General features: G+C 40.5%; 1 protein-coding gene across 1 annotated transcript in view; it reads right to left on the minus strand.

Annotated features, from left to right (window-relative positions):
* exoc2 (exocyst complex component 2) overlaps nt 1-13,753 on the minus strand; it is a 48,681-nt gene that overhangs the window by 10,087 nt on the left and 24,841 nt on the right. The window contains exons 8-18 of the mRNA XM_063501403.1: nt 13,290-13,435; nt 11,342-11,423; nt 11,141-11,243; nt 8,770-8,888; nt 4,517-4,630; nt 4,092-4,216; nt 2,922-2,990; nt 2,663-2,820; nt 2,420-2,541; nt 795-856; nt 180-260 (exon numbers count right to left, since the gene is read on the minus strand). Of these exons, the coding sequence (XP_063357473.1) occupies nt 180-260; nt 795-856; nt 2,420-2,541; nt 2,663-2,820; nt 2,922-2,990; nt 4,092-4,216; nt 4,517-4,630; nt 8,770-8,888; nt 11,141-11,243; nt 11,342-11,423; nt 13,290-13,435 (1,181 nt within the window). The remainder of the gene's footprint in view (nt 1-179; nt 261-794; nt 857-2,419; nt 2,542-2,662; nt 2,821-2,921; nt 2,991-4,091; nt 4,217-4,516; nt 4,631-8,769; nt 8,889-11,140; nt 11,244-11,341; nt 11,424-13,289; nt 13,436-13,753) is intronic.

Genomic DNA, 13,753 nt, shown 5'->3' on the forward strand with positions numbered 1-13,753 from the left:
ACTGCAACTGAAAGGAGGCATATGCCAGCCCCATAACAGCCTGTGTCTAACAGATGACAAGTAATTGTCACGTGTCAGTGTCAGCTATTTAAGTTCATTTAATGGATGAAAAAACTCATGACTATTGATTATCATGTGAAAACTTCTGTAGCTCTGATGTTTGCAGGGTATGAACGAACATTTGTTTCTCCGGGTTTGATTTCCAGGGGCTCTTTGAGTGACTGCAGCATCTGGACCATACACTGCTCAAACCGTGAAGGCTGCAAAAACATTAAAAACAGAGATTACGAACATGGGCTACATTAGATAACATCACACTTCAACACAGATTATTTAACCTCCTAAGACCCAAACTCTTCCACGACATGCATTTTTAATTTCTCTTTGATATTTGGGCATATTGGGGCCCAATGAATGTAAAAACAAAGAATTACCAGATATTTTTTTTTTTACCTTATTTTTGTTTTTAAGAAAAATAAGAGCCACATATAAGGATATTCGTTTAAAATTTTGATAGAACAGTAGCAGTATAATGTCCTCGTAAGTGGATATCAGGCCGATGCAGAGCAAAATTGAGTATTTTGGTCTAAATAACCCAAAATGTGATGTCCACATATGTGGACGGCAGGTCCTAGGAGGTTAAAACAGACCCACAAGTACTCAGTGGTCTAAACAAATGCAATGAATTGCTGCCAGCTAGAAAGTATCCACAGATATTAAACTTTTTGTGAGACATCAAGCATTGATTTCTATGAAGACACAGAGTGCTGCTTGATAAATTAACCCATCCTTACCAGGCTGGTGATTCCCTCATTATCTACCAACCAGTCTTCCTTTTCGGCAAGCCTGTTGACATCTACGGGTATAAAAAGCACAAATCGAAAGGGCCATCACTTGAAACTGTGCTACAGTTTTTTGAACTCAGAGCCGTTTACATGTGGAGTGTGGAGACTTTCATATGGGGTCATAAGTAATGGAAATATGAACAGAATTAAAGGTTTCTGAGGGAAAACCGCATGATATAAAATCAAACCCTTTCTTCCCAGACCACAATTTGGTGTGTGCGTGTGGTGTGTTTGTGTGTGTGTGTGAGAATGTGCGTGTGAGTGGGGGGAGATAAGAAAAAAAACAGTCACTCTTCTCAAAATGACCATACCTAACCACAAGTGAAACACAGCATGTCTGGTTTTAGTCTCATAACACTTTCTCCATTCCTAACCTGGAAGTTGAATTAGCTAAAAGTGACACTTGAGGACACTGACCACTAAGAGCTTACCATTATACATAAATTCACGTGGTTTTATAAAAATCTGTCGTTTTCTGCAGGTTTTGAGTTCATGTCCTTTCGCATTCTTGTCTAGCAGGGGATTACACAAGTAACGGATGCTAATCAAAGTGTGATTTCAGAATGACACAGCTTTTTATATCTCATATGGAGATTAATAACGTGTCTATGGTGACAACTTTTTTATTCTACTGGTAAAGATTCCCAATGCTGTTTTGCTTAGACCAACAAATACGTTATTTGCAAGGGTAAGCAGGGCCCGGCATATTTTGCCCCATGTATCTGGTACTGCTCCAAGTTACCAGCACATGCAAATTCACGAGATTTTTTTTAAATTTTTTGCAGGCATACTTTCCAGTAACCGTCTTCTTAACACACTCGGTCAACACATTTAAAAGCCTTTCAATGTACAATAATAAATTAGGTACAAATACATACATGAATAAATACTACACATATCTTTATTTTAAAAACCCAGAAAAACAAGGTAAAATGTAGACACTAGAAATAAAGATTTTAAGGATGTTATGAGCCTCTCTAGAGTGAGTGTTTCATGTTTCACTGTACATCAGCACACTAGCAGATGCCAAGCTTCTCCTCAAATATCATACCGATCTTGTTAAACTTTGACAAAACCTTGGTTTCTTGCATGTTAGCTTCTCTAGGTTCTGCAAAGAAAAGAAGCAGTTTTCCTCTCAGTCTAGGACTAGAGTGATTTACAGGCATCTATCTGGCTGTAATCTAAAGCAACTGGATGTCGTTTACCTATCTACCTCCAGGTTTATTACTGGTACTAATTTTAGTTCTTAATACTTCATCTAATATGAAACTGTTAGATGTTTTTTGCTGCCTGAAAATTGTGATATTTTGGATGACTGGATGAGAAGGCTCTCATTAGGAAGCCATTGTACATTATTTATATACTAGATGGGTATTCTGGACAATAATGGGCTCAGTCCAATGATTGGCTCTGTCACATGAAGATTGCATTGACACAGCAAAACCTGCTTTTAGTTTTTATGATCCTGCCACACTGAACATTGAAAACAAAATAAACAGTTTGGTAACTTGGGGTCGATTAAAATGGAGATCTTGATGAAAATATGATTCGTCCATTACTGAGAGCTCTCTCACCTTCTGTTGTGTGCACCAGAGTCACCATGAGACAGTGAACTCTCAAATCCAGCAGAAGATCCTGGATCACCTGCAGCAAATCATTTGGGATCTCCATAGTAGACAGAGCCTCATGACAACCCCTGGATGAGAAACGCCAGAGAACAGAGGTCTGTTATTAAAGGCAAGGTAAGCATGAGGCTCCCAAATGCCTCCATTTAACCAAACATGTAAGCAAATTAATTACAGCCAAAGTGTGAGGACCTGACAGTGTGTATGATTTGTGTAAGCCATGATCCAGCCAACTCTGTCTTGCTCTCCCAGCCTCCATAAAGACTTAGCTCCCCTTGCGGCAAGGTGGCGGGTAAGAGAGCACCCCGAATGAGCTTCACGAGCCGACTGGTCAGCTCTTCAATCATTTTCTACAAAACAGACAACATACAGTATGTACTGCAGAATTTGTCTTTAAAAAACATTATCTCAAATTAACATTAGAGTAAACTGGAGTTAGAAATCATCATACTTTAAAGTCATTCTGTCTCTGTCTGGCATTCTTCTTGGATTTTTCCACTTGCCCAGATTTCTCTCCAGTCTGCAGGGGAAGACACAAATACTTAGTCACCTCTGAGAAGTCCAGATTACTGACGAAAAATAGATTTTATGTTGCTTTTCCGTGCCTGCATCAGAGCAAACTACGATAATGCAAATGACATTCCTTCAACTTTTCTTGAGAATAATCAAATAATTTCTCTTAAATGGAAACCCTGAAAAACACAGATATGGAATGTAAAGCTGCAGAGGATTTTGAAAAAACTGAGTTTCTAAGAAAAAGCTTTTATTAGCCTAGCCTAAAGTTTTCATGGGAAATATTCTTGGTCACAGAGACATTTGTGTATTACTAAGAACACCATTTGTTTTGGCCTATCAGTAGAAACTCATATTAACCTGAGTTGACTCATGGAAAATCATTCCCCTTCTCTTAATCCCAAATTAAATACCTAACTCACCAAAGGAATTTCATGAGATAATCAACAATGAATATGAGTGAAACAAAGCTGAACTATGGAGCTAAATTTATAGCAATTTATTTATTATACCAGTTTATTGTCATTTATTTCAATTGTTGTATTGATTATGTGACAAAACTAATGTCCCTTTCTTTTGCAGATGTTGTCCATAATGTGGTGTTAGCACGTGTATCGATTTGCTGGTTAAAGATTTTCGACAGGACACGGTCCCTTGATGGCACTCCTTTCCAAACAATTTCAACAAAAACACTATTTTATTTTTGCTTTCACTACACTTTAACCACACTTTTGAAGATTATAATTTGTGCATTATAAAGCAGCTGGTTGTGTGATGTGTGAAATCAAAATGCAGCACGCCATGGAGAGGTTTGTGGTGCTGTGACTTTCCCAGTATTTACACAAAGCTTTTTACCACCATCTCAGCCTTGCCTCTCTGACTTCAGATATTCTGACTCACTTCTAATCTTGACCCTACAAAATGACAATCAGTGCCTTGAACCCCTGGATTTACAAAAATAATGGAAATGACCACAAACAAATATGCACCCAAAGATTTACATTTTTGGGCTACATTCATCTCTGGATTATCTTGTGTGGCAAAGTGAGCACTATTGCTATAAAAACATGCTGTATGCAGGATTTCTGTCTACTTGGTGAGTATTCACCTCGCTAAAAAGACTTCCATTAACGTAGGAGATCCAAAGCTTCCAGAAATTGGGCAGCTGACCGATCACAACATCTGAAAGCTTCTCCACAAACTGCACCTGCTGCGGGGTCTCAAAGTGCCAATCTAGAAAAAAAAGACACACAGATGATATGATAGAGGATATTGGCATAATGACTGTGCAGTTCAAATATTCACATATCACAATGGTTTAATTCCTGGCACATAAAGCTTAAGATCTTTGTTTTTTTATTTGTGCCTTTACCGTACAGTGTGATGCAAGATTCCCCTAAACACTGTACACGACCAAAAGTGTTACACACACACACAAACAAACAAACGTGTGTACAGAGTTTAGCGCAGACAGGGAAGCCCCCCCTTAGAAGTCAGTGTGTGGGCGAATCTATGAAGTGTTGCACTACTCACTGCTGGATCGTGGCGTTCGGAGACTGCCCCCTCTCTTCAGAGACGCGGTGTGGCTGAGCCTTCCGAGGGCTGGTGGACGGGTATCCCCCTCTGGGTCCAGAGCTCCCGCACCCACTGAGAGACATAACGAAAGTGGGGAGGGATGTGAAATGAGCTTGAAGGGAAAAGAAACACATACTCCACATATTAAATAATCACATTTTCATAATTCCACATTCCTCAATAAGCTTAACGGGCTTTCACACCAAACAATCCCTCCCGACTTTCTTTATTTGTGTTCTGATCCATCTCAGCGGAGAGAATGTCCCCTTGTTTTCATGGTGGGGAAACAGAGCAGTGGTCTTTGCGAGTGCTGGGGTGAAGTGGGTTTACGCTGGCCACAATGTGCTCTGCCACATCTGATTCTTAAGAGCTCCTCTAGATGGCAACAGGGAGCTATGCAGCGGTAATGAATGAGAAAGTCCTGCAACCACACACTCCTATCTCTGCATGTGAGACAACGTTAGCAAATTGAATCTGTGAGATAACTTAATGATAACAGAACAAGGGGTGGCAAAAAGGAATGAAAGTGAAAGACTGCGGTGCTAAGAGGATCAAAATTGCTACAATGAAAATGAAACTTTAAGGACAGGTTCGTGCAACGCTGCACTACGCCCACACCAGTTTGTCTAAATCAATGGAGACTGATGAGCCACATTTCCAAAACATGTGTCTCTCACACACTCACATACACAGAAAAGCGTACTGGTGAGTCACAATGTTGAATGTAGTGTGTAAGCAAGAATTGAGAAATCCCCAAGCAGAGGAGAAAATTGTGGTTGAGGTGGCTGTGCACACAACACACCCATCCAGGCCAGAAAATGTAAGGAAATTCTCATTTGAGTCAGACTATCTGTAAACAGACGAGGCTTTCTTATATCGCAAATACACACACACACACACACACACACACACACACACACACACACACACACACACACACACACACACACACACACACACACACACACACCATATGGTGCATTGCAGGCTCTGTCTCTGTGAAGTTTTCCTGTCTTTTTACAGGGATGAGAGCTGCTGTTGACCCAGGTGGCCGCCGAATCCTCAGAATGGACAAGCACTTGCATTCTGAGGACTGCATGTGTTTTGCTGCTCTGTACGTTCAAAGGATTTACTATGCTGCTGCACTGCTTCTTGCTCAAATTTACAGGGGGAAACTATAGAAGCCTCTGTGTATGCGTGTTGAATAAACTGAGACAATGTGTGTCATCTATACACACTTCCTCATCGGGTCTGGGGCTTCTCTGCAGGCTGGATGGGTTCCTCTTCCAGAGGGGTCACTGACCTTGACCACACGCACACATACCTGCTTTCTGTCTAAGAGGACACAAACCTTATTCCCACGCTACAGAATACAAAAGCTTCACCACTCTTCTCTTGAAAAACGCCCCAGTGTTTCACCCAGATTTTATGTGCACACAAACCACAGGACATCTTGTCAGGAAAAGTAAAGATGGGACTAACAATAAAATCACTATTATTAATAATCTGTGACTTAAAGTTTTGAAATTCCAGGCTTTATGTACATGATGTCAATCATCACAAAATTTCTGAATACAAGTAAAAAAGTTCCCTAATGAATCAATCAGTCAATACGACCACGCAAACACCTGTCAGACGTTAACCAGTATTATCACGGCATTGCTCTTACAGCAGCATTTCTGCAGCATAAAATCCCAAACACACCGTCAAAGTGTCTGAACAGTGAATTCCCACTAACTACTCACTGAAAACCTATTTTTCCAGAGGAAAAAAACTCCTGTTAATTGTGTTGACATTGGCAGAAGAAGCGCCGCTCGAGAAATAAAAATACTGCAGCTTCTAATTGGATCGGGCAGAGTCAGATTGCAACACTGGGGCACGATGGGAGTGTTTAGACATACGGAAGCAACTTGCTATGCTCCCTCACAAAAAAACTTCAGCTTTCAGGCCTTTGTTTCTAACAAAGATGGATGGTTTTATTTCACATTTAAGGCATTTTATGGGGTAATTAATGGAATCGTGACTACACCAGAACGACCTCTGGCCTTATATTCCTGACTAGGAACAACAGTCCAAAGAGAAAATGACACCAGTTACCGCAAATATGCCTGATGCTTACAGCGGAATAATCTCTGCCACGTGTGATGCTGACAATAGCATAAGAAAAGCTAGTGAATGCATCTATATGAAGGGAAGAGGAGGCCACCAGAAGAGTGGGTAGCTGTGAGGTACCATTGAGGGGGGGGGGTCCTATACAGAAGGAAGGGTAAGGGTGGGAAGGAAGGAGAGGAAGAGTGAAGCTGGGGGAATGCAGTGGATGTGGTTTTTATAATGATGGCTGCTGAAGCATTGCCTGGGTGGAGGCACGGGTTTCACACTTGGGTCAGAAGTGAGCAGAGAAGACCAGAGATGCTGAATATCTGCCAGAGGTGTATGTGAGGGGAAGAGGCGCGCTGTGTGACAACAGAGAAGACAGGAGACAGCTGTAACAAAGAACAAGAGCAGAGAGAAAAACAGGAAAGATTGCGTGTACCTTTCAGCATGTCTGTGTGAACACTGTGCTCACCAGAAGAATGACAGCATGGGTAATTTGTTTAAACACAACGGAGTGTTTTTTCACAGTAGTGGTGCTCTTGGCTTTCCACTTGTTTGGACCGTGTGCTTTGCTGGCACCCTAACCAAACCTCAATATATCCCCGGGCTTGTAAGGTGTTAGGCATTCAGCAGCCACAGTCTGAATTGCAGGTGATACTGTGACCAAATGAACCCCCAACTTATCAAAGGTTGTTACACTGGGTGTCAGTGGGATTACCTGTAAAAGCTGAGGTAAAGACCTTTTTTCTGGAATTTCAAAATCTTCAATATAAATCTGTTCCCCCAAAAATACAAACCCTAACTGATCGCACACAAGTGCTGCATGTAATTTCACTGATTCCATTCGCAGTGGACTAGGAACAAGCAGACATACAAGTCTTTTCTAGGCAACGTAAAAACGGATTTAAAGAATGCAGGTTGGACAAAAAATTGGGTTTGCAGGAGGCTCTCAACCAACTCTCAACAGAATTGTGCACATCTATGAGAAGACTGCACAGTTAAATGTAGGTCATTTTGGTCACATGCTGACTGTAACTACTGTCCTCTCAGAGGCAGACGGTATGTTAAATGATGTTACCTCAAGAACAGACATCACTCTCAAAGTTCGGCTCCAAAAATGCAGTTCCTGGAATCACCACTTGAGGCTGGTTCAATAAGCAAGCCATCCTACAGACTCAATATTAAAAGGCCCAACTTCACTAACATCACTAAGAAGCTTGTTTACAGCCTGGTTTTTAAAAAAATGACACTGACAATTGATGTGCTGCTTTGAGGTATGAGGACTTTATCAATAAGTTACCATACATGTCCATGCCAGCATGTGTGTTTCTGTGCTCTTTTTTTTTTTTTTTTGCAAACTAGCAATTTTCTGCACAGTTGGGTTGGATGAGATTTCAGACTCCCTCTCCACCACATGTTGCTCTGCAGTGGAATGTAAGTGTGAAGTAAAAGGGGCCATCCCTGACATAATCATCAAGATGAAATTTAAATGTGGAAAGTGGGGAACGAACCAATCCCCAGATCCATCAAGCCTGAGCCCCGGAAACCACTGTTACTTTTAGCATTAGACATGTTTATGTTCCAGCTGTGCTATGTGAAGCAGCCACCCACCCCACAATGCATTTGTGCGGGTGCCTCAGTGTGAGTGTGCACGCATGTGTCTAAGAAGGGCTGGCGAATCACTGGTCTTCCTGAGTGGACGGTTTCAGATCCACATTTTTCTGCTGGCTGATTTAACAGAGGAACAGCTTAATTGGGGTTAATTGTTCCAATCCATCTGTGAAGCTGTGTGTGTGAGTGAGAAAGCGGGTTTGTGTGTGTGCAGTAACATGTCAAGCGCTGAAACCTAAATCCAAAGCCAATGCTCCATCACTTTCATCTTATTCATACATTCATGAAAAAATAAACACACAGGCCTCAAGCAAGCAGCACAGGCTGGGGTGAAGGAGGCCGGCAAAGGAGCAGGGAATGTAGGCAGAGCTCTGGAACGACTGAGACACCGCTCTCTTCCCTCAGCTCATGACATCCACCAGCTGCCTGATTGGAAATGCTAAATAGGGGCTTTTCACTACATGTGCAAAACGAGTCAACTCAGACAAATGTGCATTTTTAGTCACCTCTCTGGCCACTGATGAACTCATCTCTGCAGTTCTGCATCAGCTGCAGGATCCACTTGTGCTGAGCGTAGATGCACTGCCATGCTGGATCTCCTGGAGCGTGTAGGTCAGACAGGTACCTACAAAAGCATGGGACAGGGAGATGGAAGATGAGATGGGACAAAAAGATCAACAAAATTAAAATCCACACTTAAATGGGTGACAAATCAAAGGTCAGACAAAAAAAGAGTGGCCAAAAACAATAAAAGCTCTGGCTGAAGTCGGGGCAGGACAGCCCACTAATGTCAGCCTAAAATCCCCATTAGGTTTTACTGCACTTTGTCTTTTTGCATAAAGTGTAGAGGACGGCTAATTCAAATCACAATTCTTTAAAAAAAAAATTCCACCACAAACTCCTCACCAAGCAGGAAGAAAGGGAAAGTTGCATTTAAATGAAAAGCTGTTTGAAGCACTAAGCGTAAGATATGACTGTCACATTATCTGTTTTTTACTTCTCGACTATCATAATGGTGATGGATAGAGGGGCCGATGACGCGATATGGCAGCCTCGCTTCTGTCAGTCTGCCCCAGGGCAGCTGTGGCTACAACTGTAGCTTGCCTCCACCAGTGTGTGAATGTGAGAGTGAATGAATAGTGGCATTGTGAAGCGCTTTGGGTGCCTTGAAAAGTGCTATATAAATCCAATCCATTATTATAATAAAAAAAATTCACAATGACGCCATCATGACATTTATAAAAAAGATTTTTTTATGATATGCAATTCTGATTTTCCTGGATGGTGGATGCTCATATTAAACACGGTCCAAGTGTCAAGATAATGACACTCAGTAATCCCTCAGAGACAAAAGCTGTCCTCTGCTCTAAATGCTTCATTTCTTGATTCTATATGACATCAATAAGAGTAGAGGTCTGGCTGTTAACAGAAAGCCCCGCCCACCTAATGTACAAACCTTCTCTTGACATGGGGCACCGCATCAGAAGCTAAAACAAGCTTCTTTCAAAGACAGGATGAACTGAGAGGCTGGGCAAAGGCTCAGTATAAGATAATTGAGGAACATTTTGAACTCTGAATCATGCAAAGCAACTCTGGTAGAGTCCAGAAATATATATATGTATGTATGTATATATATATATATATATGTATATATATATATATATATATATATATATATATATATATATATATATATATATATATATATATATATGTATATATATATATATATATGTATATATATATATATATATATATATATATATATATATGTATATATGTATATATGTATATATATATATATATATATATATATATATATATATATATATATATATATATATATGTATATATATATATATATATATATATATATATATATATATATATATATATATATATATATATATATATATATATATATATATATATATATATATATATATATATATATATATATATATATACACACACACATACATATATATAAATTAATTAATGCTCTTGTTCTTTTAAAATCAGGGTAAACCCCCCCCCCCCCCCCCCCCCCCCCCCAAAAAGGCTACAATTTTATTCTGACAGAGTGACCTTGCGAGCACCAACATGTGTTCTTATCATCCTCTATTAAAACAAAGGGGGGTTTGAATAGCTAGGCTCTTTTAAGTTAAGATATCAGATGATTCACCCCCAAAGCTGTGGCCTGACCCCCTCTGCTGTCACTCTAAAAACCAGCCGTTCATTTGTTTCTCATTAGAGGGTATCTTTCAAATGTTTGAGAAACAAGAACAAAACAAGCGCACACACTCGCACTCGCACTCCCACTCACACACACACACACACACACACACACACACACACACACACACACACACACACACACACACACACACACACACACACAGCTTCCACCATCCACGTGAAGAGTAAACAGGAGCTGAGTGGGCGTTCAGAGCTGTGCCTAATGTACCAGGATGAAAGATGTTGCCATTTGCCATGTGGTTGAGAGCTGGTCTCTGTGATCCTGACAGGTTGGTCTTCACAATAATAAATAGGCAAAGACCACAAGTATGAATGGACAGATGGATGAAGTGGAAAAAAAAGAAGGAAAAGAAAGACAGGGGGAGAGAAAAATAGAAGCAGAAATAAGAGAGCCAGACAACAGAAATATGATTGGTGAACTGAGGAAAGTGAGAGGGGAAAAAAAGAAAGAGGGTGGGGGGAGGAGGTTGAAGTTCTGGTAAACGATGACACAAGCAGACATCAAAGAAACCAAAGGGAGTGGAGGGACTTGTCATGACTTTCTGCTGGATGCTGACAGAGTAGACGTGTAAAGAAAAATATCCAAACTTGAACAGGGTCATAGAATTGTAAAGAGACCTGATGTATCTTTTCTGGTCGTGAAGCGTAGATGGAGTTTGCAGCAGTTTCTCCAACAAGAGACTCCGTAGAGCTCCAATCCTCGTCTCAACCTCAGCGTACACTGCAGAAAAGTAGAGTCAAAACATTGGTAATCACCATAACAATCAGTTTAGAAAAAGCCATGATCTTCATGCAATTGTTGAAGTTAAAGCAGTTTACCTTTTTTGAAAACAGGGACCTCAGTATTGCCAAAGAGAGACTTTGCTTTCTCATAGTCATTGATCACCACATCGTAATCTCCCTGGAAAGAAAAAATAGTTCATTTCATAATGTACAGTTTTTTAACTCATCAATCATGAGACACACTTTGCATTTAAGCCTCTCTAGCTCCACCCTCTGGTTGACACTCATTTAAGCTGCGTGTTAAAGCCTGTGGAGAGTTTATAAATCAGATTCGGACACCTATACACCCCAATAATAATAATAATAATAATAATAATAATAACAATAATAATAATAATAAACATTTGTAAAGATCAAAACTGCTTTAATTAACACCTTTGCTTATACAAAAAAAATGGAAATCAGGAACTAGAGGAAAAAAAATTGTGTACTTTGTGCCATTATGTGGCTTCAACTGTTAAGAAGAGCCATTGTTTTGCTCTACATATTTATATGCTTATGTGCTGCCTACTACAGAAATTTCCACAGAAACTCAACTCAAACTTTTTGGGAGAACCAAATCAGGACAATGTCCCAAACTGTCCTTTCTTTCATTTAGAAAACAGCAGGGCGCACTGTGCTGTAGTCCCACACTTACTAGTGAAAATGAAGCACCGTTTCTACTCTTGCTAATCATTCAAAGCTCTTTATTCTACAAGCAGCATTTACTCACACATTATTACAGCACTTTATGCTATTCCCTGCTTTATTCTTGTCACATCCACACCAAATCCAATCCAAATCCAGGCACAGGAAGAACATGGAAACTCCACAGAGTGTGAGTGCTGTGAGGTGACAATTCTAACCACTGCACCACTGTGCCAAGTACTCTGTTTGTTTTAGAAATGGGAACTGCCTGATTAGAGGCTAAGGGAGAAAAATCTTCAGCCCACTGGCTTCCTGCGACTTCTCCTGAAATTCACCTTCTCTATCTCCAGATGTGCTGACAGCTGGCAGCTTTAAGATCATTTAATGTCTGATTCAACTACGTCCTGATGAATCCTCATAGTGCCTATGATGTAACCCATGTGAGTGCACCGTGTCGTTGGCAGCATTCACGCCTGTGCTTGTGTACATTTCCTCACATATATTCTGATAGTTTCAGCAATCTCCCTCCAGGAATTTGCTAACATTTGTAAGCCCCCACATTTTTTTAATATTGAGTTTTTTAAATCGAGATGGTGACTGTGTTTCTCTCACTGATATATGAAAAAAAAATGCAGATGGAAATGCACAGGAAGAATGATGTTGGTGAACAGGCTAATCCCAAGAGCTGTGCACTGCCTGGACCCAACGTGTAGTTACATTTCTAGAGAGGTGCACGTTAGGTTACGCTGTAGGGTTTTAGAGGAGTTTGTGGTGATGATGTTGCTATGGCATACATTTTCCACTGAAGCTTAAACTCCCAGTAAGTCAGGCGCTTGTGTTTCCACATCCAGCTCAGCTGATGAGGGCTGCATGTGAGGAAATAGCTTAAGTGAAGTGAAATGAGGTAGCACATCTCATGGGGGGCATTAGTTTTTATTCTTCCACCAACTAAACAATAATAAGTCACAGGACTGTTACGTTTTGATAGCTACATTAACTGAAACAGGATTAAATGAATGGTATAACAAATAACCAATCCTAAACATTGCCCAAAGTTTTCAGGTGCAGACTACAAAACAGATTTTCATCTAATCCATAACTCAACAACAAACAAAAGTTGGTGCTGAGGGCAGACAATCTGAGGAAAGGTGGGTTATCACCCAGAGGATGGTTCACGTCCTGTTTAGAGCTGTGTATTTTTTGCACTTGTTTTGATGTTTCACATTGTCCACACAGGCTTTTTACCTTCTCTTTCTCTCACTAGTTAGGTTTAAGAACTAAAGAGTACTTGGTTTAGGAAATGATTGTGGTTTAGGTTAAAATGTGCCCATTAACACCTGAAAACAGGGTTAAGTACCTTCTGAATATTCCGTTCAATATTGAGTGGCAGGTTGAAGAGAAACTTGAAACGCTGCAGGACGTTGAGTGCATTGCGTGTGGAGTCAGCTTTGTCTTTCCGGCCCAAGACCTCCTGGAAGAGAGTATCGGCAGTATTGCTCGCTCCTACAAGAAAGACAAAGTGAGAAAGAGTGAGAGAGAGTGAAGGAGGCTGGAGAAAATGAGAAACTAGGATCCTATATAAATAAATGCTGATACCACATTTCCCTCTTATTGCTGGTCTCTGGTTTTCTTCCCGCTCTGGATGTTATTTGACACAGAGAGAGGAGCAGGAGCAGAGACTGAGCTGCTAAGGAGAAAGTGACGGCTATCTCTTAGTCAGGCTGCTTGGTGGGACCTTTGCACAGCTGACTTACTTCGTGGGTGGCCTTGGATGTGCCGTCAAATAGAAAAAAACACTCGAGTTCTTCTAATCAAAACAAA

The sequence above is a fragment of the Pelmatolapia mariae genome, linkage group LG17 (genome assembly GCF_036321145.2).
Source record: "Pelmatolapia mariae isolate MD_Pm_ZW linkage group LG17, Pm_UMD_F_2, whole genome shotgun sequence".
NCBI classification, from domain to species: Eukaryota; Metazoa; Chordata; class Actinopteri; order Cichliformes; family Cichlidae; genus Pelmatolapia; species Pelmatolapia mariae.